The 24,884-nt window shown below is 30.7% G+C and overlaps 4 protein-coding genes across 4 annotated transcripts; all 4 read left to right on the top strand.

Annotated features, from left to right (window-relative positions):
* The first annotated feature begins 8,949 nt into the window (after positions 1-8,949).
* On the top strand, positions 8,950-10,696 carry LOC124491665 (uncharacterized). The gene is made up of 3 exons (XM_047054345.2): positions 8,950-9,033; positions 9,189-10,319; positions 10,385-10,696. Exons 2-3 carry the CDS (start codon positions 9,875-9,877, stop codon positions 10,600-10,602), a joined length of 663 nt encoding a protein of 220 aa, XP_046910301.2. The 5' UTR covers positions 8,950-9,033; positions 9,189-9,874; the 3' UTR covers positions 10,603-10,696.
* A 1,209-nt stretch (positions 10,697-11,905) lies between these two features.
* On the top strand, positions 11,906-13,714 carry LOC124491453 (uncharacterized). Its single transcript, XM_047054091.2, has 2 exons — positions 11,906-12,041; positions 12,112-13,714. The coding sequence occupies exon 2, from the start codon at positions 12,251-12,253 to the stop codon at positions 12,983-12,985; it is 735 nt and encodes a 244-aa protein (XP_046910047.1). The 5' UTR covers positions 11,906-12,041; positions 12,112-12,250; the 3' UTR covers positions 12,986-13,714.
* Positions 13,715-13,765: 51 nt separating this feature from the next.
* Aprt (adenine phosphoribosyltransferase) lies at positions 13,766-14,560 on the top strand. The gene is made up of 2 exons (XM_047054205.2): positions 13,766-13,984; positions 14,048-14,560. Exons 1-2 carry the CDS (start codon positions 13,866-13,868, stop codon positions 14,499-14,501), a joined length of 573 nt encoding a protein of 190 aa, XP_046910161.1. The 5' UTR covers positions 13,766-13,865; the 3' UTR covers positions 14,502-14,560.
* Positions 14,561-14,704: 144 nt separating this feature from the next.
* vir (VIR_N domain-containing protein) lies at positions 14,705-23,359 on the top strand. The gene is made up of 5 exons (XM_047054204.2): positions 14,705-15,849; positions 15,916-16,002; positions 16,065-19,976; positions 20,038-21,973; positions 22,031-23,359. The coding sequence occupies exons 1-5, from the start codon at positions 15,596-15,598 to the stop codon at positions 23,012-23,014; spliced, it is 7,173 nt and encodes a 2,390-aa protein (XP_046910160.1). The 5' UTR covers positions 14,705-15,595; the 3' UTR covers positions 23,015-23,359.
* The last annotated feature ends 1,525 nt before the right edge of the window (positions 23,360-24,884 follow it).

The following is a 24,884-nucleotide window of genomic DNA, read 5'->3' as shown; positions in this document are numbered from 1 at the left end:
TTTCGGTCTTGATTACATTTGTTTGTTTGTTTGTTTGTTACTTTCTTGTATGGTTTCAAATTGAATATTATAATCGAATGAATATCAATAAATCAATGGCTAATAAATCATCATCATCATCATCATCGACCTTTATGCGGTATCCTGAATTACCGGCCAAAATGATTATCGAACCGGTACCACAATCAGCTAACCAATCGATTGAAGATTATCTCCACTATTATGATTCCGTTTGTTCGGCTAATATATGGGATGATATAATGGCTGCAATATATCTACCACAATTTATTACTGATCAACGTTTGCGTTATCTCATCGATGAGATATCGCCTGAGCAACGTAAATCATATCGATGGCTACGTCAAACATTAATCGATGCGGGAAAATATCGTCCACCACATTCCAATGCGGGTAATAGCCTTAGTGAAAGATATTGGTCAAAAATCAGTGATCTTCGTTCACATGTACGTGATGATATTTGTCAATTTGGGAAAGAGATTCATGGATTAGCCGGTGAAACCTATCAACATTTAGCCAAACAATATGTTACACCGACAGATCGTATGATTAAAAATGTTGTACCCGGTGTATCAAAAACCGTAGTCGGTGTATTGAATAAAGTTGCATCAACTGTAGCTGCTACCGCTAATTCTAATGACACATCACCACCACCACCACCGCCACCACAACGAACACCACCATCACAACAACCACCACCGTATGATGATATCTGTGGCCAAGCACAATGAATATAGAATGGAATTCATATATGAACATCTTGCTTTTGGAACAACACAAACAAAACACAAAAATCTGAATTATCACATTTCCATTTTGTTTGTCTGTGAACAATTTTTATCTTTTACATTTATATTTGATGTTTTAATTACAATTATTAACATGTCTTGTTAACATTTGCAAACACATGAATCCGAGAATATGGAAAATTGTGCACAGAGTCCCAATGTCGCCTTTCGTTGTTACATTTTTTTTTTTATTTGTTGGTTACCAGCAAGCAGCCATCAATCTTTTTCACTAGAATTGGTTGATTTTGGAAACAATACTCAGAACATTCTGTCTGTTACAGCATCTGTCTCATTCGTATAACAATCACTTTTTTTTGGTGTTTCATTTTTTAGTTTTACTATTCTGTGCATAAAAAAAAATTTTGACAATGTTCGTCATTTAACACAGTTGAAAGACCATATATGATATTAAATTTTTTTTAAACCATATTTATGTTCGGACTTTTCTATCATCATAATGTTGTTGTCGTGGCCAAAACAATTATCATTATAGCGTAATAATTAATAATTTTTACACTGAATTTAATTTAATTTTTTTTGTGTTAGTTGGTTGATTAGCTATTTTGAGTTCAACCGAAATAAACTGAAAGAATTTATTACATAATGTAATATATGGTTTTGAACCAAACCATGATTTTTGAAAAAAAAGACAATCGACATTTAAAGCTTTAAATGCAAAGTTTTTTTTTGATTCTATTCTTTCTACATCCGTTTGTAATTTAGCCTTAATAATTGTGGTGGTCATTTGTCAGTAGGTCTTTATCAGTGTTGTTCATGAATACATGTGTTAATTTTTTTTTTATATTTACAAAGAAACAGAATTTAAATGAATCTGATATCGGATATGATATTTTAGCCGTAAACTTTTTTTTTTGCTATGCATACATACTACACTGGAAAACATGTATTGTTTTTAATTAAAAGTTTTCTGCCTAATGCACCAGCAAACACGGCCACAAAAACGGGATTCGTCTGGTCTATTGATTTTTTTTACTGGACCTCAGCTCATGTTTTACGGAAATCTAAATCATAAATCGATGATGATGATGGTGGTGGTGGTGAATTTCAAAAAATGAAAATCAATCATTGAATAAAGGTTTCATTCAATGGATTAATCTGTTATAAATACAATGGGTTCAATGTGATCAACAAAATGGATCACAATAAATGAGAAAAAATCCTTTTTTTTTTGGCTAGAAATGGTCAAAATAATCGTCACCGCCTTTTTTTCACAGTACATTAATCTTATTTTGTTGTTGTTGTTGTTATTGTTCACCTGGAACACAAGTTTTAATTTTCATATAACAAAATTCCATGATCCAGAATCAAATTCAGGTGTGTGTGTTTGTGTTGTGATTAATTTTTTCGTTCAGCTTTACATTGACCTATCTACATTTTGGTCATATATTGACCACGATGAAACAATCTATTTGAATGATCGAAATATAATTTTACTAGGTACTCATTCAATCAGATTAATTGAATTTTTTTTTTTTGCAATGTCATCATCATTATCGTATTGATCAGTGCAGAATCTTTCAAAAAAAAATTTTCCTACATATATTCTATTTTTGGTCTAAATAAATTTAAATTTTATTCTTCTGTCATTTGAACATGAAAAAAATTAGAGATTTTTTTTTGGTGGTGGTGGTGGTGATTCACCACCACCACCATCATTGAATCGAATTCGACCATACTAAAATTGGCATGTATGAACATGTTTCGTATGTGATACGAATAATAAGGGTTCCACCAAATTGACATTATATATATTTTGATAGAAAATAAAGCAGCCGAAATGGAGCCGAAAAATATTATTATGATTTTATGCAGAAAAATATTTTTTTTTTTTGGTCGAATAGAAACAATTTGTTTTGTTTCATCTATTCATTCATTTATTCATTTTTTTCGGGTTTTTGAAATGCCAGTTTTATTATTGCAAGTATTAATGATAATCTAGATGTTGGCATTCTTGTCTGTGTGTGTGTGTGTAGATTAATTAGATTCTAGAAAAATAAAAGACAGAATCAAGTAACAGACAGTCAATCCAGCAGTTGTGTGTTGTAAGTTGTGAACACATAATTTGTATTCCAAAATTGTGGTTGCATTGTTTTCTCTTTTTTTTCTGGTTTTTCATATATCGAAATTATGATCAAGATAAAATAGATTCATTTTTTTTTCTTTTTGTCATGTTTTGTTTAGAGAAAAACAAAACAAAACAAAACCAAAGAAATTGAAATCTGATGATGAAAGCACTGTAAAAAAACTGAAAACATCTGCAAAGCAAAGATCTGACCCTAACAACTACAAACACAATTGATGTGATTAAACCAAAAAAAAAGAAAAGAAAAAGTGTATACTAAAATGAAAAAAAAAATGAAAAATTCATCCGCAAACAATCATCGTGTAGCTCCATCAGCCACCATGAATGAATTATATAATACAATTTACAAAATGATCATGTTTTGTAAAAAAAATATGAGTTAACCCCCTTAGTTTGGACGAGAAAAAAAACAACAACATTCATATATGACTCTTATCTCATTGCATTTGTTGTCGTCGACAAACCGACATATGAATTTAATACACGCACACACAAACATAGACAATACAGCGGCGGATAAACGTCAATTTAGATAAGAACCAAAGAGAAAAAAAACGATTCAATATCATTGCTATAAAATGCCGTCACCGCCATTGTTTTTGTGTTGATGATCATAACTCTATGTGATTGTGACAATTAATATCATATTTATATACTGCATTACAAGATGATGATTATAATTTGCATATATAGTTGAATACCGTAATATTCACTTTCTACAATGACATGACAATAATCATAAACAATTATGACAAACCGTTATACATACATAGCGATACAAACACACACATAACATGGATTCATTCTCCTTTTTTTCTGGTCATTCTATTCAAACTGATTATGCATTATTATGAAATCCAAAAAAAAACCAGCAAGCAATTGGAAAAAATGGAGCTGTTATTTTTTTTGTTTAATTTTTTTGTGGGTAAAAATAACCCAAGCATTTAGCTGACATTTCCGAAATGAAAAAAAACAATTCAAGTATACATATGTGTTTGTTGTGGGTTGAAATAAAAAATTTGTTGGTCGATTGATGGGATTTTTCGATTATTATTTTCTTTTCCATGATAACGATAATTTAAATTTTGGAAACGAATAATTTCGTAAAACGCTGGCTGGTTGTTTCGGAAAATTATTTATTGTCGAAACGATTTTTTCTTTTTCATTTTTTTTTGCTTTTTCATCAATCGTGTTATAATGGCCATTTTATAATTGTCACATATTGAAGTAATTATTTTCTGGATAACCATTTCAAGATGTCTGATGTCAAATTTTTTACTCATTTGCCCCTTCAATCATTGATCCAATGGTCGTCGACAACAATAAACTGTATAACTGTTCGTAAAACCAAGATCTTCTCTCACCACGTTTTGGATTGAGACGCTGTGTTTTTTTTTTGTCTTCCTCTTTTGATTACTGTCGTCGTCTATGCCATCCAATACATTCATTGAATATTTTGGTCACGTTGACTTTCTCTTGAAAAGTCCTCTATTTGCAACAAGAAGAAACAAAAGTCTCTCAAAATGCCCATAATCCACCATCAAACGACCGATGAACATATGATGACAACCTCTCTCTCTTTTTTTTTGTAAACGTTCTGTAACCATTTCACATTTTTTCCTGTTTCACCAAAAAAAAAACACTACTACCATCGAACCAGAAAAAAACATTGTCCGGTTACACGGGTCCCAAGAAACCCATAGTTTTGACTGTAAAACTCTTGTTTTGAATGCAGCGAGCCCAAAAATAAATTTCGTTGAGTGAAATATGATGACCTGGGAAGATATGTTTGTCTGTGTTTATGGATTATAAAATGACCATTAACTATGAATGGGAAAGAAATTTTTTTTTTCACTAGTTTAGCAGGAATCATCCAATTGAAACATACACATACAAACACAAGAATGGAACGTGTAATAATTACTTTAATTTCTTATCAGGACAGATAGTCGAATCATCAATAATAATTATGATGGTGATAATGATGAGATAAGGACAACAACCATTATAATTCTGAACAATAATCATTGTGATATCTCTGATGATCAATAATTGTGACATATGAATATCAATACGAATTCAATAGATAAACAGAATTTTATTTGAATTTTGAAAAAAAATTCAATTAATTCAAAAAATTTTTTTCCATATACTGTAAATAATTTCTATGTTGAAAATGATTCAGGTGTTAATTAGATTGACACTAATCTATAATAATCCATTGTGGTCACTATCTTAATTTCATTTCGATTGTTATCTAGGTTATCTTTTATATTATTTCATATTTGAATGTAAAAAATAATGCTATCTTTTTTTGAAAGCAATGATAACGATGATGGCGATGAAAGTCACTATGATTATATGCGACTTCAAATGATTCTGAATGAATGAACTTGTATGTATGGTAGAGAATCCATAATCATTGTGATGGTGGTTTATTCCATTCGCGGCAAATTTTTTTTTTTTTCGTTTGACAATTAATTCATGTCCGTCATGTTGTCATTGATATCCATGTTTAGTCATTCTATCCATAACTCACTATTTCTTTTCTCATTTTCCCTGGAACAAGGTGAATATAATTAAAGTGATTAAAACACACACACACACACACACACACACACACAATTCAGTGTGTATACATACGAAACACATACATACATAGCCACCATCACTAAAACAATTCATTCATCCATACATATTCCCCTCTCCCATTCTCTCCTGATTCATCATGAATTGTTGTTGAATTTGTTAAAGCTAAATTAATGAACATGCCCAAATATCATGGATGAAAATTACTCTTGAATATCCCGAATAATAATAATCATCATCATCATCATCATCATCGTATCTCCATTAGTCATAGTATCAAGCATTAATTATTATCACTTTGTCTTTTGCACTCAAAATTCTTTCATTCTTTCTTTCCTTTTTCTAATTCATTCATTCAATGTGTTGTCATAAAAGAAAGTAAGGCAAGAAAAAAGCGATGACAATGAACTACGGGAAAAAAACTGGATGAATTTTCAATTCGCTGAATGATGATAGACTTTTCTTTTTTTTCGAATGCGTGCGTGTTGAATAAACATGTGTTTGATTTAAATTGGAAAAGAAATTTTGCAACATGAGTTCTGATACATCGATTTTGTTATATACGAATATTATTTAATATGATTTAATGATGAGCAATTCTTAAATCTACATATCATGGCTTTGGTATAAATAATTCACACATTTCATCATTCAAAAAAAACTACAATATGTTATTTATATTTGAACAATTGGAATATATGTTGGACATACGATGATAGACAAAATGAAACAAACAAACAAACATTGTCCACACAGTGATCATTCAGTCTAGTCACACAAATTCAGATTTATACGGTATATATACTGGTGGAAGGAGTCCTAGGTGTTAACCAGATTACATAACCGAGAAAAATCCACCATGCCTAAACCATTTTGTTGGTTGATTTTTCCGGATCCATTGTTTGTTTGTTTTTTTTTGGAAACAAACATTTTTTCATCCATTTTTGTTCATTGAAAAAATCTCTTTTTACAGCATTATTATCATTATTATATTATTAATATATGATCATTATGTTTCAATCATTTAGCCTTAATGGATTCGGTTTTGGATTTGACTTTTAATTTTTTTCTATTGTATAAATATATAAGGTGGGTGTGGTTCAAATCTGGTTGAATTTAGAGATTTTTTTTGTTGTTGTTTATTTGTATAAAAAAATGTTGACTTAATGTAACTAAATTATGTCCCATCATCAAGAATATTGTCGAGCCTTTTTTCCTCGTTTTAAATGTTCTATTGTAAATTATTCAAGCTATTTGGTTGTAGAATATGATTATGACAATCTTAATGTTTGTTAGAACCATTAGAATCATTGTAATTGTTCGAATGAAAATTTTATTCGCATTCCTGGTATTGTTTTTTTTTGGCCAGTCTTAATTAAATTCCAACTGTTTCAAGATGTGTATGATGTACAAATATTTAGAACATGGACAATAAAAACAAAACATAAAATAAAAAAGAATCCCATTAACAGAAATGAAATGAACGCTAAAAAAAAATTTCAAATTTCCCCAGTGAATTCTGAAAACATTTTTACACCCAACGAAAAACGAATCAATTTATTCAATTCTAAACGTTGTTTTTATTTTTTTAAAAATAAAATAAGAAAAAAAATCATTGATATCAATTATAAAAAATATGAACAAAAAAAAATAATAATTCAACCATGGCCCGTTGACAGTTTAAATCTATCTATTTAAATAGATAATGAGTAAAAGGTCAATGTTATGAATTATTCATATTGCTACTGTTACACTTTTGATGGTTGTTGTTGTTGTTTTTTGTTTCATGGATGGGATTCTAATTTTTATCTGAATAAATTAGAAAAAAAACAAAACTAGATATAAAATAAACAACAAAATGACCATAATCATGATCCATCAACGGATTACGTCCATGTTATTAATACAAATGAACAGAAAAAAAAATGAGAGAGCAAGAAGTTTCAACCATAACGAAATAGTGAAAACTTTGATCAGAAAACTTTTTTACGGAATACAATTTTCTCTTGAATATTCTGATGTTCTCATCCATTGTTTAATATTTATTTGAATTTTCTTTTCGCATGCTCATCATCCATTTAAAATACTTCTGTGTAAGACAATCTGCTTATGTTTAGTTTGATATTTTTTTTTCAAAACCAATATGGATAAATATATTGTGTATATTTATTCAATTTCAATTTTGATTGTAAGAAAAAAAACAAGGTTCAATTCGAATTGATGTTTATAATCCTTATACATCTTTGGATATTATGTATTGGCGAATAAAATTCAAATCAGTCCTTATGTCTATTCGGATGCATTTAGAAAAAAAAACATTTGCAGACAAAGATAAGGATTTTTTTCCTGATCAGATAGGCTATTTATATTTTTAAAAAGTATCCATTCAGAACGAAATCCCGGTCATCATCATTTAAATTGAAGTTCATTTTTTTTTACGTTTTTGGACACTGATGGATGTATTTGTTTTATTCATTCGAAAAAAATGGCATACGAAATTTGTCATTGAATTGAAGAAAGAGATGCTGGATAGACAATTTCTCCGGATGTAAATAGCCAACCTATTTGGATCAAATTTTGTTCGAAAAGAATTATCGAATTGAATTGATATTTGTCCATCATTATTTTGGTAAGTTTTTTTTGTTGTTGTTGTTGTTGTTGCAATTTTTATCATATAAATGGATCCTATTTATTAGTATAGAACAATAAAAACTAATTTAGGTAATAAAAAAAATTGTTACATGTTAAAATGTTTTCATCCTAATTCATTTCGAACATTATATACGAAATATTTATGGATTCCAAAGACGTTATTTTCTATCCAATCCAATGTTTTGAATTGGAATTAATTTGTCGTGAACATGAGATCAGACCATTTTTTTTTTCATTTCGCTATTTATTGTTGATAAGTCAAGCGTAGTATTTTATTTCAATGAAAATTGTCTGTACGCAAAAATTGATGAACGAAACAAATTTGATTGTCTTTTTACTATCTAAAATCATTAGTACATTGAAACAGACAAAAAAAATATAAATTCCAAATGAAAAGTCTTTAATGTGTTTCAGTGTTTAATTTCATTTAAATTTCCGTCAATTATATTTGTTGACAATAATAATTACGACCATTTTATTATACCGTTAATCTTGACCAAAAAAAAAAAAAAAAAAAACAACAACAACAACAACAGAAACTGTTTATCCAAGATAAGTTCAGATAAAATTTTCTCATTGTATACAAAATCTAATGAATGAAACCAAAACAAATAATAATCGTATTCATTTTCTTTCCGTTCATCTAATTTTAATCAACGATAAACGGTAAAATTCAACAGGTTGATACCTTAAGACAAAATTTTGATATATATTATAATTATATTTCATTTATTGGTGCTCATATCAGCCCTCGAAGGGTTTTTATCTCTTTTGAATTACTTCCTATCAAACTACAGGTTTTCTTCACGAGTAAATCGATGATATGTCGATCTAGCAACAAGATTTGATGGAATGCAGAACATTAATGATAGTTTTGTGTTTGTGAGTACATAAACATCCTCATCATCATTTACCTTAAAAGATGTAATAGCCAGTCTAAAAGTTACTTTTCAAACTTGATTGATACTTATTGATCATCAAACTTTTTTTTGGATATTGATAGCCATTGTTTATTTTGTATCTCTTGTTTTAAATAGAAACACCCAAAAAGTAAATCTTGTTCACGAAAAAAATTCAACAAACCGAAACGAAAAATGTTACGTTCTCTCACCTTTTTTTTGGAAATGTATCGGAAATAAGCTACCTGTTCATTCATAACATTGAGTTCAACCAATTTGACTTCAATCTGATAATATTCATCATTAGACACTTTTTTCTGACATATATTTACAACTACTCGATGATTTTCTTTGTAAAATATTGACAATTTTTCTGCTTTTGAACAATGTCAAATGAGTGAGCCATAGATTATGATTATATGAACAGAAAACAGTTAATTGAATGAACAAAAATTTCTACATATGAATAGAATTCATTTCATTTAATTGTAATATGAAAACATTTAAATCGAATATTCTATTCAAAGCATCTTTCGACCGAATCAAACACAAACATTTTCTTCATCTCTTCATTCTTCAATTCCCTTCTTCATCATTCTGGATATTTGTTAAGATTCTATACGGCTGACTAAATATAGATTTGCTTTGTTGATATACTTTCTCAACTGCATAGAATGATGAGTCGCATTTTTGTCCCTTTACTATGTGATGTATTGTGAAATAAATGTCGAGCATCATTTACACAAACCAGATGTAATCATAACCAGAGAAATAGAATTCTGTATAAACAATCTTCAATTGAAAATCGAGTGAATCAATCATCAATGACGACAACAAATACAGAAGAATTAAGCTTGTTCAACAATTTAATCGAAATGGCTGCTGTTGAAGCACAAACAAAAACTGAACACTACAATGAAATCATGAATTGTGGACATAATGATGATTATGATGAAGGATATTCATCGAAATATAATTTAGATTTGGTCGATTTCATGTCAAATGATGGTACGTCATCATTAAATCATCCATCAAATCAACAAATGATAGACAAAGACAATTTATCATCATCGCATCGATCCATAAACAATTCATCGCAAATTAATTCATATAATCCACAATATTCAATGTTAAGTTTATCAAAAAGTCAGATTAGACCAGAATTATATCAATTGGCATTCGATGTTCAAATGGATCATGATGACCATGATGAGGATGATGATGATCAACAAGCGAGCAGTAGTGATTGGTCAACAGTCATCATTGATGGTAAGTGAAAATTGTCATACAAACATTGCTATCTCATCGAATTGTAAACGAACTTTTTTTTATAGAATCGCCGATTACAAGTTATCCTCAACCGATAAAATCATCGAAATTAAGGAATACGGAACCAAGAACCTTAGTAGTGACACATGATCCGAAAATTGGCCAAAATCGTACAGGAATATGGATGACAAAAGCAACTCAATTCTATCCGACCGCTTCATCATTCATACGTGGTACAAATATGGTTACATCACAACCAGTTTGTTGCTGTTGTATTATGTGAATTTTTGATAATTCATCTGTGATTATTGACATCTATATCTTTAAAATTGACCACTTGTAAAATTTCCTTTGAGAAATAAAGTTTTTAAATTAAATGAAATGAATGAAATGATGATGATGATAAATCTGTTGACAATGCTCTAAAAATCTAGATATCACTGTATTGCCATCTGTCGTTGGTGATTTTAAACTCCAATGAATAAGAATGAAAAGGGAATAACAATGAATCGTCGAACATGAGTTTAAAGTTCTGTAATAAAACTTACAATCAAACAATGGTTTATTACAATGGTCAATATCGATCAAATTCCAATCGTATAAATACAAAGCTAAATTGATATCTATGCACTTATAAGTAATACAAACAGTGTCTTTATATGGTTGTGATTTTTCGGACCCAACTAGCAATGATTCCGTATAATTAGCTATACAAAGATCGATCCATTGTTCAGAATTTAAACTTTAGATATTCAAAAAAATGAATTTATTTAACAAAAATCGAAAAACAAAAATTTACAAAAATAACAATTTGATAGTAACATAATGATCAATAATAACGCCTAATTTCCAACGGAATTTTTTCGAGATCAAAATTTGCAGATTGTTTTCGAAGTTTTAATAATACTAATCGGTCATAATATAAACGACCATGATGATTATGATTTGTAATGGCCATCGTCTTGTCCAATTTATTCGAATATGATTGAACATCAATTAATAATTGAAGGATTTGTAATTTTTTCTCTATTGTTTGAGCAATTAAATTTTTCAAATTCAAAAAATAATTCGATGATGATTGATCATCCGTTTTGATTGAATTAATTGTTCGCAAAATATGGACAATTTCATCCGTTTTCGAACCAATTTCGTGTTGAATTTGTTTAATTCTATCCATATTAATTTCAATATTCTTACGCAATATATCTGTATCCATTTTTATAATTCGAATGTTTCATTGAAACTCAAAGACCGAAAAGAGGGAATAGATTAGTAATCGAAATAGAAAAAAAAGATTCACATTTATGATCAATTTGATTTGATGAAATGAATATAAAATATCAATCAATCAAGGCTAAAAAACAAAATCAAGATGAAAAAATTGTGCATTTTATTTATGAACAGGATATCTGGACAAACAAAAAGGGGAAGAATATTGAACGAAAGAGAGCTATAAAATTTGACTGTAAACAACGAGTGTGGTGTGTGTGTGTGGTTGGTTTGTTCATTTGAACGAGCAAAAAAAAAGAGAGAGCATGCGTGTATGTGTGTGGCAAAATTTGGCAAAGAATAAGCGAATATAGTGTGTATGTGAAGCAAAGGCAAGTGTGTGCATTGATGTTAAAAATGCTGACAATTGATCTGAACTCTAAAATATTTTGCTACTCAATAATAAAAAAAAAAATAATAACAAAATCATCATCGATCAATTTCATATTATTGGTTCGTTTTTTCTTTGTGTTTGTTGATAATTCTAATGTTACATCTAATTCTGTTTGGTCGAATTGAATAGTGAAACCAGAATTAAGAATTGTAACCATAAGCTGTACCGAAACACAATAATCGTCATCATCATCAAATGTATTGATTCAATAAAACCAAGACGATTAGTATTATTCACAAATAATCCACTAATAATAAGACGAAACAGAATGGGTGACAATCATTATAATAAATATAGCAATGAATTTCAACCACCATCACATTATCAAGTGAAAGCCAATGTTGCATCGAACAATGGTTCAAATCAACAATTTAGCTATGATGTTAATGCAGCCAGTCATTATCATCATTCAATGGTTGGAGCAATCGGAACGCCCGGTTTCGAATCAAATACACATCTAAGTTCCTTGTCAAATTGTGTGAAACGTTTACAAACACAATTGAATCAATATTTGACAAAAATAATTGATGAAGGATCGGATGGACCTACTAATTATAATCTTGGTTCAGGTGAAGTACTAAACAGCCATCTTATGGAACAGTATTCAACATCTGGAGGGGGAGGAGGAACAGTAACGACGACAACATCAGGAACAACATCGCCTATTACCGGTGTAGCTACGGCACCATCAATGCCAATAAATCCATCCGGTCATAGTTCATATGGTCATCAGACGATTTCGGCCATAGCCGCAGATCCAGCTGCAGTCAATAATGGCTATAGCTATTATAGTAACTATCCGACAAATTATCCGGCCTATCCAACCGGACCAAATCCTTACCATCCTCATACACATCATCATCCAGCAATGACATCGGCTGTAGATTATTATAATCAACAATCACATCATCTTTTACAACAACAACAGCCACTTCCACCACCACCACCATCATCATATGCAAATTTTCAAGAACCAAAGAGCAAAAAACAAAAAAATAAATGAAAATATGAATTCGACATGAAATTCACATCCGATGGTAGGATTCTTCATCATATTTTTTGTTTGCTTTATGAATTATGTATGTTCGTAATTAAAATGCTGATCGCTGTCCGAATGGCCAATAACGAATCTTTGAACAATTTTTTCCCTTAATTTTTTTTTTACTGTATATTATGAACGCTTAAGAAAGCCATAATTGTCGGCCACTCATTTTTGGACTGAATCGATTCGTGCTCGACTACTTTGTATTACTACAAAAAAAAACAAACCAGCTATAATTGATTATTGATTACAATATTATCAACTCTGATTTATTTAATTTTTCTGCTTCGATCTTAATATTTTTTTTCTTTCGTTTTTGTATCATTATTATTTTTTTGTCCCAACATGATTATAATGATGATGATGACAATCATCATTAATTCAATAATATTTTTCATTTTATATGTTGAACCACATGCACACACACACATCACAAACATTGAAGAACTGGGAAAAAACTTTATAAAATTAATCAAATTATATCTCATCATAATTCTGGAAGCAACCACGATAAAAAAAACCAGTAATACTGTCTTCAAAAAGCAAACAAAATTTTTGAAAAAAGAAAACCAACAACAACAATATATGCCAATCATAGCCTATATATTATTATTATTATATATAAATTATAAATTTCGACTGTCAAATTAATACGAACTTGAATAAAAAAAAAATTTAATCAAAACTCAACCTATTTATGGCTATAGATTTTTCTCTATACTTATCATTTCGAAATGATAATCGACTTGGTGATGATTGCCCTCTATCGATAAAACGATTGGTGGTTGGATGTCGTTATTTTTTTGTATTATATTTTTTTAGACATAAACTTGACACAATCATGAATGACCAAAAACATAACCAACCAAATGATGGTGACGATATACAAAAACGTTTGGATCGAATTAAAATGAATGTGAAAAGTTTTCCAGATTTTCCTAAATCCGGTATCATATTTCGGTAAGTGAATAAGAATCAATAAAATTAAAAATTATTTAATCACCATTCATCGAACATTTATAGAGATATATTCCCGTTGTTTCATGATCCTAGCCTAATTGATGACGTTTTATACATACTGAAACATCATATTAAAAACAATATAAAAAATTACGACACTATTATTGGCCTTGAATCTCGTGGATTTCTAATTGGTCCATTATTAGCTTATGAACTTAGAGTACCTTTTGTACCCATACGAAAAGCTGGAAAACTACCAGGTAAAGTGGAATCAATAGCCTATGAATTGGAATATGGTTCAGACAAATTCGAAATACAAATTGATTCGGTGAAACCAAATTCCAATTGTATTATTGTCGATGATTTACTTGCAACCGGTGGTTCGGCACGTTCGGCCGTCGAATTAATTAGAAAATGTGGCTCAAACATTGTAAATGTTATCGTTTTAATCGAATTAATTGATCTTAAAGGTCGGCTACAGTATCCAGAGCCAACATTTTCATTAGTAAAATTTTAAATATCGATTAAATAAATTGAAAAAAATTTAATTAAATAGAATAAAGTTTTTCCAAAGAATTTTAGGTCGTCATTTCATTTATGAATGAGAGGATTTAAAATTCTTTTTTTTGTGTGTGTTTGATTCTAGCGACATTGTACGGTGATGAGCAGAAATAAAATCGCCGAGCAACTCCAAAACACGGACATCTACGACGACGGCCGTTTACCATTGCCAATAGTGTGTGTGTGAGATTCGATCGATGTCCAAAATCCTCAATTTTGTACACACAAACACATTCCACTCCTATCTTGTATTGTTTTGTGTTAAGATACTTGATTTTTTCTAAAATATATTAGCACATCCAAATATCTTGATGCGCTAGCTTCACGTAAAATTGAGTTATATTCTTTTGGTAATATTGTCGGTATTTTGTTTCGCTTTACCACGAACCAACTTCACGTTCTTGTTTGCCATCATGAAGTGATCATCGTCAACAAATATTAAATAGTAAAAGAAAAAAAATTCTTGTCGCTTTTTATTTGTCTGTGTGTGTGTGTGTTTTATTCAATCTATCTTCATTATTCAGGTTTTGTTCTCTGATTCTATTTGGGATGGTGAATGAAATAATACCACCGTATTAAAAAAAAATTGAACCTTTTATAGATCAATCTTTTGTTTGTCTATGTGGTGTGCAAATTTAAGTGAATAGAAATGAAAATTTTTTTTTTCAATAAAATTTAAATTTAATTCAACAATTTTTTAGCTATTATTTTTGTTTGTGTGTTGTTATAATCACGCCCATCAACAATTGCAGTAAAAGATCCAAACGAGTGATTTATTCTGTCAATTTTACTTTGTTGATTGTCATCCACGACGACAACAACGACGTTGTCGATACATCGATTTCTTTTAATAAGCTATAAAGTTTAATTGTGTGTCTACTATAAGAAAACATCAAGTGTTTTGCCGCATTATTATTACAATTTTTTTTTCATTATAAAATTATTCTGTTTTAATCTTGATCCTGAATATTTTTGTCATAAAACAATCAGACGTTTAGTTTTCTTTTTTTTTGAAAAACAAAACTCGAATTTCGACATTAATTGAATATCATGAACATTGAACATAGCAGCGGCAGCAACATTTATTACGGCAACATCAATTCCAATGATCCTGTATTAAAGATTCTTTTTCTGGACACATTTTCTCCGCCAAACATTGCTAATGATTCTGAAGATACAAGTGACAAAAAGGAACCAAACGTTGGTATCGTACGATTCTCTTCTAATGTAGTCATTCGTGAGATAAGAATAATTCCATTATCAACATTAGTTTCTGGCGAAAGTCTTCGAAATGTTCATCTTGGGTATGGTGTTTATGCTTTGTTTAGCTTGATTAAAACAAAATATTTGCATTTTTTTTTTTTATTTAGAGCAACTGCACCCTCTTCATTTGACATACATTTTTATGTGCACGAGATAAAAGCAAAAGAATCTTCCACCTTTTTGGACATTGGATGGTACGTTATTGTTTTTGATTGGTTCTCTTGTTTTATTTTTTTTTATTTACCTTTTTTGTTAGTTTCTCCTACAAAGAACATGAAAGCCACATATTCAAACCGGCTGTTTCTTTTGTTACGGATGGCCTATTGTTGCGTGGTCATTTTCAATCAGTTACATTAGCCGTTCTAGGTGAAGTAACTAACTTATCATCTTTATCAAATAAAGAATCAACTGCATCCAAAAAATCAAATGATGTAAATATTGATAATAATGACGATTCTAGAGCTAACCATTTCGATGGTCTTATCGTCGAAATTAAAGAACCGGATGATACTCAAGATCATTTGGAAACAGAATTAGACAAACACATTTGTGACCCTTTGCCATCGATTAATGATGACAACATTTCGGCGACCACATCAGCTAAATCTCAACATCTTGTTCAGGATGTTCATTCCTTATCACCTAGTCCGGAAAATGTAACACGTATACTATCGCCATCACCATCGCGTCACCATTATGGTGGCCTATCCACAAGTCCACCAGCGTCGACTTTGAAAAGTCATTCCAATTCATCACGAGAGAATCAATCGAGAATAACAACCGGGAAAAAATCCGCAAGCCACAAAGACTATGTCGAGGATGATGAAGATGATGATGATGTGCACAATGATCGAAAGAAATATCGTCCACTTTCATCAAGATCATCCACAAGTTCTATCTCACCGAGCAGTAATAATTATCCACTCAAAAGTCGTATCACCTATTCATCATCATCAATTGCTGATAAAAATTCATATACAAAAAGCGGATCATTATCTGACCGACGACATCGATCTAGTGTTGAAAGAGAATCGAATTCCACGCCATCGTCTAGTCATCATCATCACTATCGCAGTGAACGTTATAATAATTCTCCATCCGCATATGAAAAATATTATTCCTCCCAACGAGATTATCATCATGAACACCATTCGAGAAGATCGAGAGAACATTCATCTTCAGCAACAACCACCCTAACCAGTCGATCATCAAAATATCGTTCTAGTACAAATAAATATACACATGATCCTTATCGCACACGTAGCACAAGTAAAGATGTTGACAGTGATTATGAACATCGACAACATCGTTCATCCCTTTATGGAACAAATATTGATCGTTCAAGATTGAGCCTTAACCGGCATCATGAAATGGACAATAATTATGATGATGATGATGATGATGACAATGATTATAGGCGACGCCGACAACAACATCGCAATCGAAGTATCAGTCTTGAAAAACAGAATCGTGATAATAGTTCACACAGCCGAAGTAACATACATCGTGGTGGTAGTCGTGGCAATAGCCGTGATAATGACAATTATTCCAAAACAATTAATTCGTGTTCAACCAGGACACGTAATAATACTTCTGGTAGCTATATAGATAGCTACAGTGATAATAATAATCGTGATTTAATTTCGCCTAAATCATCTTTCACATCAAATAAATATCGCAGCTATTCTCATCATTCATCTGGTCATATGCGATCTCGATCAAGAGAGCGTTCACGATCATTATCACCGATGACAGTGTCAAGTGGTGGTGGTAATTATCGCAATAAACGTGATCATTCACATCTAGGCACATCTTCGCAGCATGATCGGGATTCAAATTCTCGTGATCATGATGATTCAATAGATTCGCCAAATCGTAAAAAATCTCGATACAATACACTGATGAATATGAATATTGCTTCACCTAGTTGTGATAGTGGTTCATCACCAATTTCCGTTGCAAGTCAACATACTGAAAGCATGCACTATACTAATGATTGTGGTAAAGGTCCGGACGATAATCAACGTACTTCTTCTAAAGCAGAGATCGAAAGTATTGCTTCACCCGTATCACCAATCGATGATGATTCAACTATGAATATGATTGAATTAAACGATTCACAATCATCACCAAACGCACAACCACAATCAATTACATCGCCATCACCTCTGGGGAACATATCGCCACATTCATCAATATCGAATATATCTTTGGATCAATTTGATTGTGATTCTAAAACAACAAATGCAGAAATATCTAATGATAATATCGACAATGATGTTATCAATGATATGGAAAATGACACAGAAAATGTCGATAAAAATAGTAGTGACATATGTAAAAATGAAAATAATGGTGATGGCGAATCGATTGTATCCAAAGATGATGCTCCTAAGGAATTGTTCGAGCCACTTTCCGGATCCGATATGGATGATGATTTTGACGATAATTTTGAACAGATTAGTACATCTTCCGATGTTGATGCGGACATTTTGGATGATAATCAAAACCGTGATAAAACCTGCAATGAAAAAGCTGAACTTGAAATAATTAGTAGTGATGAAGAATATGCCGATGATTTGAATGCGGCATTAGCCTCGGATAAAGTGGAATATGCTAAAAACTATTTGGATACCACTTGCGCTGGTGGTAAATACGATGACGATGAAATGGATAGTGCGTTGGATTTGAACAAAAATCTTTTCGACCCGTTGGTTTCCAATCAATTGTGTACATTGAAATTTCCTTTCAATAGTAATAAAACGACAACATTCATTGATCTTAAATTGTTCAGCTCGATCATTGAGTTCATACACGAAAATTTTTCCAATCTATATTCCGTACATGAAGAACAAAATCGTCGAATTTTTATTCAAGAAGATTGGGTGAAAAATGTAGAAAAATTGGCTATTGACATAATGAAACTAACCTGTCCAATATATTATTCATTCAACGAGGATTGGGAAAACGTTTCCGGTACCTCTGAACAAGATTTTGAAAATTTGATTCCTATGCTAATTTCAATTACCAAAGATGGACTTGATTTTAATCTTGCACTTGCACAGAAACAAACTCCTTATAAAGTTCGCCATTTAAAAGCTGGAATCAAATTGCTAATTGCATTGTTTAGCTCATTTGACATACGTTCATCATCAACAATCAATGAAAATGAAAATGCAATTCTATTCAAACGATTGTTAGAAGAAAATTTACCATACGATTTACTTTCCCTATATGACAAACCATTCTTTACACTACCGCTCAGGTTATTAATTCTGAATGGATTGATTGTTATCTGTGATCATGCTGAAGGTGTTGACTATTTGTGTCATCGAAAATTTCAATGGACCAATAATCTTGATCAAACTATCATGAATGAACACAACGACAAGAAAATGCCACCATTTGACGTGGTAAATATGAAAGATGCTACATGTTATCAATATATTTTATCATTGATTATAAAACCACAACATTCACGTCTAACATCGGTGTTTGAAGAATTACTGAACAAAATTCATTTATATGAATTGTTTGAAATGTTTGCCACCGATGTTAATAATGATGATGATCAATTATTATGCAATTTGACAACCGACAAATTGGATTCGTTCCATGCAATGTTATCTCAAATGATCACCTATTTTGAAATTATTTCTAATCGCATACATCGGCCATTACGTTTGCTGCCTAATGTTTGCCAATATGAGATTAAAACTGCTGTTAATGCTTCGGTTCCGTTACTCTTACTTTCTACATCGAATTCTCGTGTACCGGATGTGCCCAATACTGATCAATTTGATTATATACATGATCGTTTCCATTGTAAACAAACATATTGTTCATCATCGAAAATTGGATTTTATGCCCAAAAATCTTTCTATCGTTTTTTCAAACATTTTAACCTATTCGATGCTTTGATTCGTTTTTTGAAGTTCCTTAAAACATCCGATCATACGAGTAATGCACATCAAGATTTTATTTGTGGGAAAATATTAAAATTGTTAGACATTATCACCTCACATCAGCAAGGATTGAAATTTCTGTTGGAAGATCAATTAAATGTTGATAAAGTAAATTCGATTCATTCAATATTGACTGATTTTTCATCAAAACATGATCAATGTGGACAAAAATTTGTCGATTTTGGCATCAAATTCGTCACAAGGTATTTTATTTGTCATATATTCATTTTTAAATGTATCAATTTTTAACTTTTTATTTTTCAGATTGTATACATTCAATTTGATAGACAAAATACTCTACAATATATATTCGTTTCAAAGGGAAAACTTGAAGAAAACGACCACACAAAATATACTAGTTGATCCTTCTAAAAATACTGAAGTCATTAATTCGTTATTGCGATTGTTCATGATGGTACATTTTGAAAAAGCTATGTTTCGTGATGTGGTCGTTTCTATTCTTACATTGGAGCACAATTTTGATGCTGTTCATTCATTCATAATACCAATTACTTCACAATTTGATCCAACCAATGCTCATTTTTTCAATGAAAAGATTTCGAATATGGATCCAACATCATTCATCTATGCAACCAGAATTGCGATCGCCTGTGTTCAATATCTACCAGAAAAGAATCTATTACATTTTTATGAAATCTACGGTAAATCATTATTAAAGAACAGTGAAAATGTACAGACATTCGTACAGAATTCGTTGATCAAATTACATCGATCAGATATATTCCAAAGTCATGCTTTGAAATATTCGATGCTTACTAATTGGATATTGCCATTGAAAAATGATAATTTCAATTCACACGATGAATTGACATTACGAAAATTTGTGACCATTCTGAAAAAACATCATGATGCTTTTCAGGAAAAAATTCAAACAATTGAAAATTTCCATGATCGAGTTTTTTTTATCGAACCAGAACTTGTTACTGCCATCAAAATATTGGTTGCATTATGCGATCCAAAAGCCAACTATATGAAGAATAATGATCCTGATATTCAATTAAAATATAAATATGCTTTGGTCTCGTGTTATAGTTTTGATTGTACTACTTATTTGTTGACACTATTAGAAGCAGTTGTCGAAACATGTGAGAGACCGTCACACCGTACATTTGCTCATACGTTCAGTGATTCGTATATAAATTTGTACGTAAAGAATTATTTGAAAATAGTTACTAACAATAGTAGTAATCAACAATCACATCATCAACAGTACAAGGCACATTCATTGCAACAACTCAACAATTCAATTCTAAATCAAGGATCACTAGCTCTTGAATTTATTCGACCAAGCGTACGATTTCTACAGTTGATTCTAAACAATTTAACTCAATCGCTTGGCCATCGTTTCAATGATTCAACACCGATTCCAGTATTGCTCAAACTTTACAATATGTTGTCATATTTTCCATCTAATACAGATGATAAGGAATTAGAATTCAACACGAAAAAATCTGCTCAATTGATTCAACAGCAAATAATCGACATGATTCTATCTTTCTATACAGCTGTTTATGTGGAACATTCTGAATCATTACGTAAATCTGTATGGACAAAAATGTTGAAACATGTTTTCGAATTCATTTCATTTGCGCCGAAATATTTTGTATCAGGCTTAGAAATATTATCAAAAATATTGCCCACACCATTACCGTTGATGATGAATAAATCACTAAACGACAGAGATACATCAATTATAATCAATTATCGTAAATTGTGGTCCGCACATCTTCATTATTTTAGTGATGATATTGAAAATATGTTCACTTATCTGCTGTTATCAAATTGTTCGTCCTTGCAAAAATTATTACGTATTGTTTGCTATAAAATGTGCGATCTGTTTACCACAACCGTTCTCACTGTTACAAAATCTATCACTGAATTTCTCGTTCATACTTTGTGTGATATTGTTGATTCAAAATTCCGATCATCGATCGATGATTCAATGATCAAATATCATAGCGATAATTGTGGGAAAATTATCAATTTTATTCTGGATTTATTCAGTTCGAGCTTATCATTTAGAATCGGCATCCTGAATGCCTTTTATTGGTTTGCCACCAGTTTTGATGTGGTTCATAAAAATTCCAAAATACATAAGCTTTTCCACAGAATGTTTTTCTATCTCAATAGAAAAAAATTTGACAGAAATTTTAACATTACTAGTCGAACCTTCGTAACGGTAAGTGTTTTTATATTATTCTCAAGAATATAAATCTCATTTTCAGTTTTATCATAGGAAATCTTGTGCGATACAGAAACCCCAGATGATGACGATTTCCTCTCCTTATTCAATCATTTTTTTGATGCTGACGACAATGCTGTTTTGGCATTGAAAACGTTTAAATTTTCAGACAAACTTACATCAAAATTTTTCGTATCGTGTTCTCAATCATTGAACAAATATTTCAACGACCGTAAAGTTTATATCATTTGCAACGGTCAGCCAAATAACATAAAAGATAAAACTGAGAAAGAATCGAAAATCAAAGAGGAAGATGAAATTATGGATGTATGTAAATCGGTTCTTAAGGATAATGACATTATATATGGTCATCAATTTAGTCAACTATCAATCGATTGCCGAATGCCTGAGCAATGGCCATCATTAATCGAAAGTCAAACGAATCATCGGTCAATGGTAGAATTTGGAATGAAAAAAATTAATTGCTTTGATTTAACTAAAAAATATCTGAAACTCGACTGCGAAGGATTCCTCAAAAATCTCAATAATTATTATTCACCAATTGTTGAATTACCTGAAACACCCGACAAATCCACCGAAGATTCTGTTACAAAATTGAGCAACATGAATCCGCAACCAAAACGTAGTACACTGAGAGGTCGAGGAAGGCCATACGGACACCGTGGTGATCCATTCCGATCTCGACCACCAAACACATCAAGACCACCATCAATGCATGTTGATGATTTTGTAGCCATGGAACAACGATCAGATACATTAGTAGTTAGCAATAAAAATCGTTCAAACCATTCAATTTCACATCATAATTCCAATGTAATATCAACACATTCAGGAAATAGCAGTACAATATCATTATATGGTGGTAAACATTCGGATTATATACGTAAGAAAAATTTCAACTCCCATTCATCATCTCCCTATCATTCGAGCTATTCAAATTCGATTAAAATGAATAATAACAACAACAACAATAATAATAATCTGAATAATAACTCTTCCTTACATTTTGGTAAATAATTCTACACATGTTCTTTTGTATGGATAAATTTTTCACGAAAAAAATTTGCCTGTCTCTATCTCAAGAATTGTATCTATATTTTTAACTTTTCCTCTATGTTAAATAGTGATGTATCACTGAAAATACAAACACACCTATATCTTTGTCTCCGAATGTTAATTTTTTTCTATTTATTTTCTCAGATTTTTTTCAACCATTATGATAATTTTTTGATTATTACATAATTTCAACTCATTCTTACATATATGAACGTTTATCATGCATTTTTCTCTTTTTCATCCATTATTTTATCGATTTTTCAACTTTGAAAAAAAATTTTAATAAAAAATTATTTCATTAATGAATCTTTTGTTGTATTTATAAAAGTTTATTTTGGAAAATTTAGAATCGTCCATAGGAATCTAAGGAAAATCAATGCAAATTAAATCAAACAGTTGAAGTATAACTGTAATTTGCTTTCCCTTATAAAGTTCATAATCAGATAAGATTACGAACCAGATATGCCTGCGGGTTTTTTTTTAAATATATGTGTTCACTTGTTTGTCATTTACAATGTTTCTACAATAATACGATTTTTCAAAATTGAAATTGTTATTTCATATTTTTAACGTTAAAAATAAGATCCGTTGAAAAACGAAAATTATATTTCGCTTCCATTTGAATGATTCGTTGGCTTTATATTTGTTTGATTCGAATAAGGTTAAAATAATTTGGTTTCTTATAGCCTCTTTTCTCAATGTTTGTTTGTTATTTCATTTTGAAATTTATACTGTCCAATTTTCTCACAGTGTTGGGTTTTTATTTTCGTTTCGTTTGATGTCCGAGTTGCCGATATCGATGTGTGATTGATGATAATCGGGCGGCATTTTTTTTTCTAGTGGTTCGATTTTGTTTTTAGCCGTTCATCATTGATCTCGATTAATATTTTTCAATTCGTTTCTGTTTATTTGGTTTTTTTTTTGTTTCGGATATCTTTTATTTTTTTTTCGTCCGATCGAAATACGATTGATCTTGGCAAAATTCTTTCTCACATTTCTTTTTTGAATGTATAGACAGATAGATAGACAACGATATTGCGGCCAACAAATTGAAATTTATTGATTATTATTAGTTTCTCTTGGTTTTTCTATGCTTATTTTATATTTGGAATCGCTTGTTAATACGGGATATATATTGCAAAATGTTCACTGAGATCCATTGGTATCTGATTCTGACAGTCGATATGTGAAACTGATGGGTGTGAAACAATCTTTCGGGAAAACATTTGAAATTTTTTTTTTTGCTATTGTCTTTCGTTTCGCTTGTCAATATATACAAATCGAACAAAATGGTCTTACGTATATGGTGATGGTAGTGATCTCACCAACTCAGTCGTTTTTTCATTGATGGAAAATGAAAAATGAAAACAAATATCCATGGATGACTGAATGGCAAACGAATAATAATAACAGAATAAAATCTATCTGGTCATGGAATTTTTGTTCAATTTCGGCTTTTTTTTCATTCTGGTGTTTTTGATTTAGAATTGAATTTAAATCGTTCAAATTCCACAAACACACTGGCTGGCTGGACAATCGACCGATCAATCTAGATTTTCCATGTTTGTTTTTTCATGGTATGGCGGGACGGATAAAAAAAACAGAACAAAACAAGAATCAAAATGATATTGGTTAGCCAGTAAGCAGGCGATTTTCCATTACATTATTAATGACATTTCCATTCTTTTATTTTATTCCATTTTCCTATTTTAATATCTTCTTCAATGTTTATTTTTTTGTATGCAAATTTCAATCCCTATCTCGTTGTTTTTGTATTCGGGGTTTTTTCTTGGTTCGATCGCTTTGCCAATTTATTGTTATTAAAACTGCC

Source organism: Dermatophagoides farinae, chromosome 1, assembly GCF_024713945.1.
Source record: "Dermatophagoides farinae isolate YC_2012a chromosome 1, ASM2471394v1, whole genome shotgun sequence".
NCBI classification, from domain to species: Eukaryota; Metazoa; Arthropoda; class Arachnida; order Sarcoptiformes; family Pyroglyphidae; genus Dermatophagoides; species Dermatophagoides farinae.
This window is presented reverse-complemented; position numbering and strand designations above follow the sequence as displayed.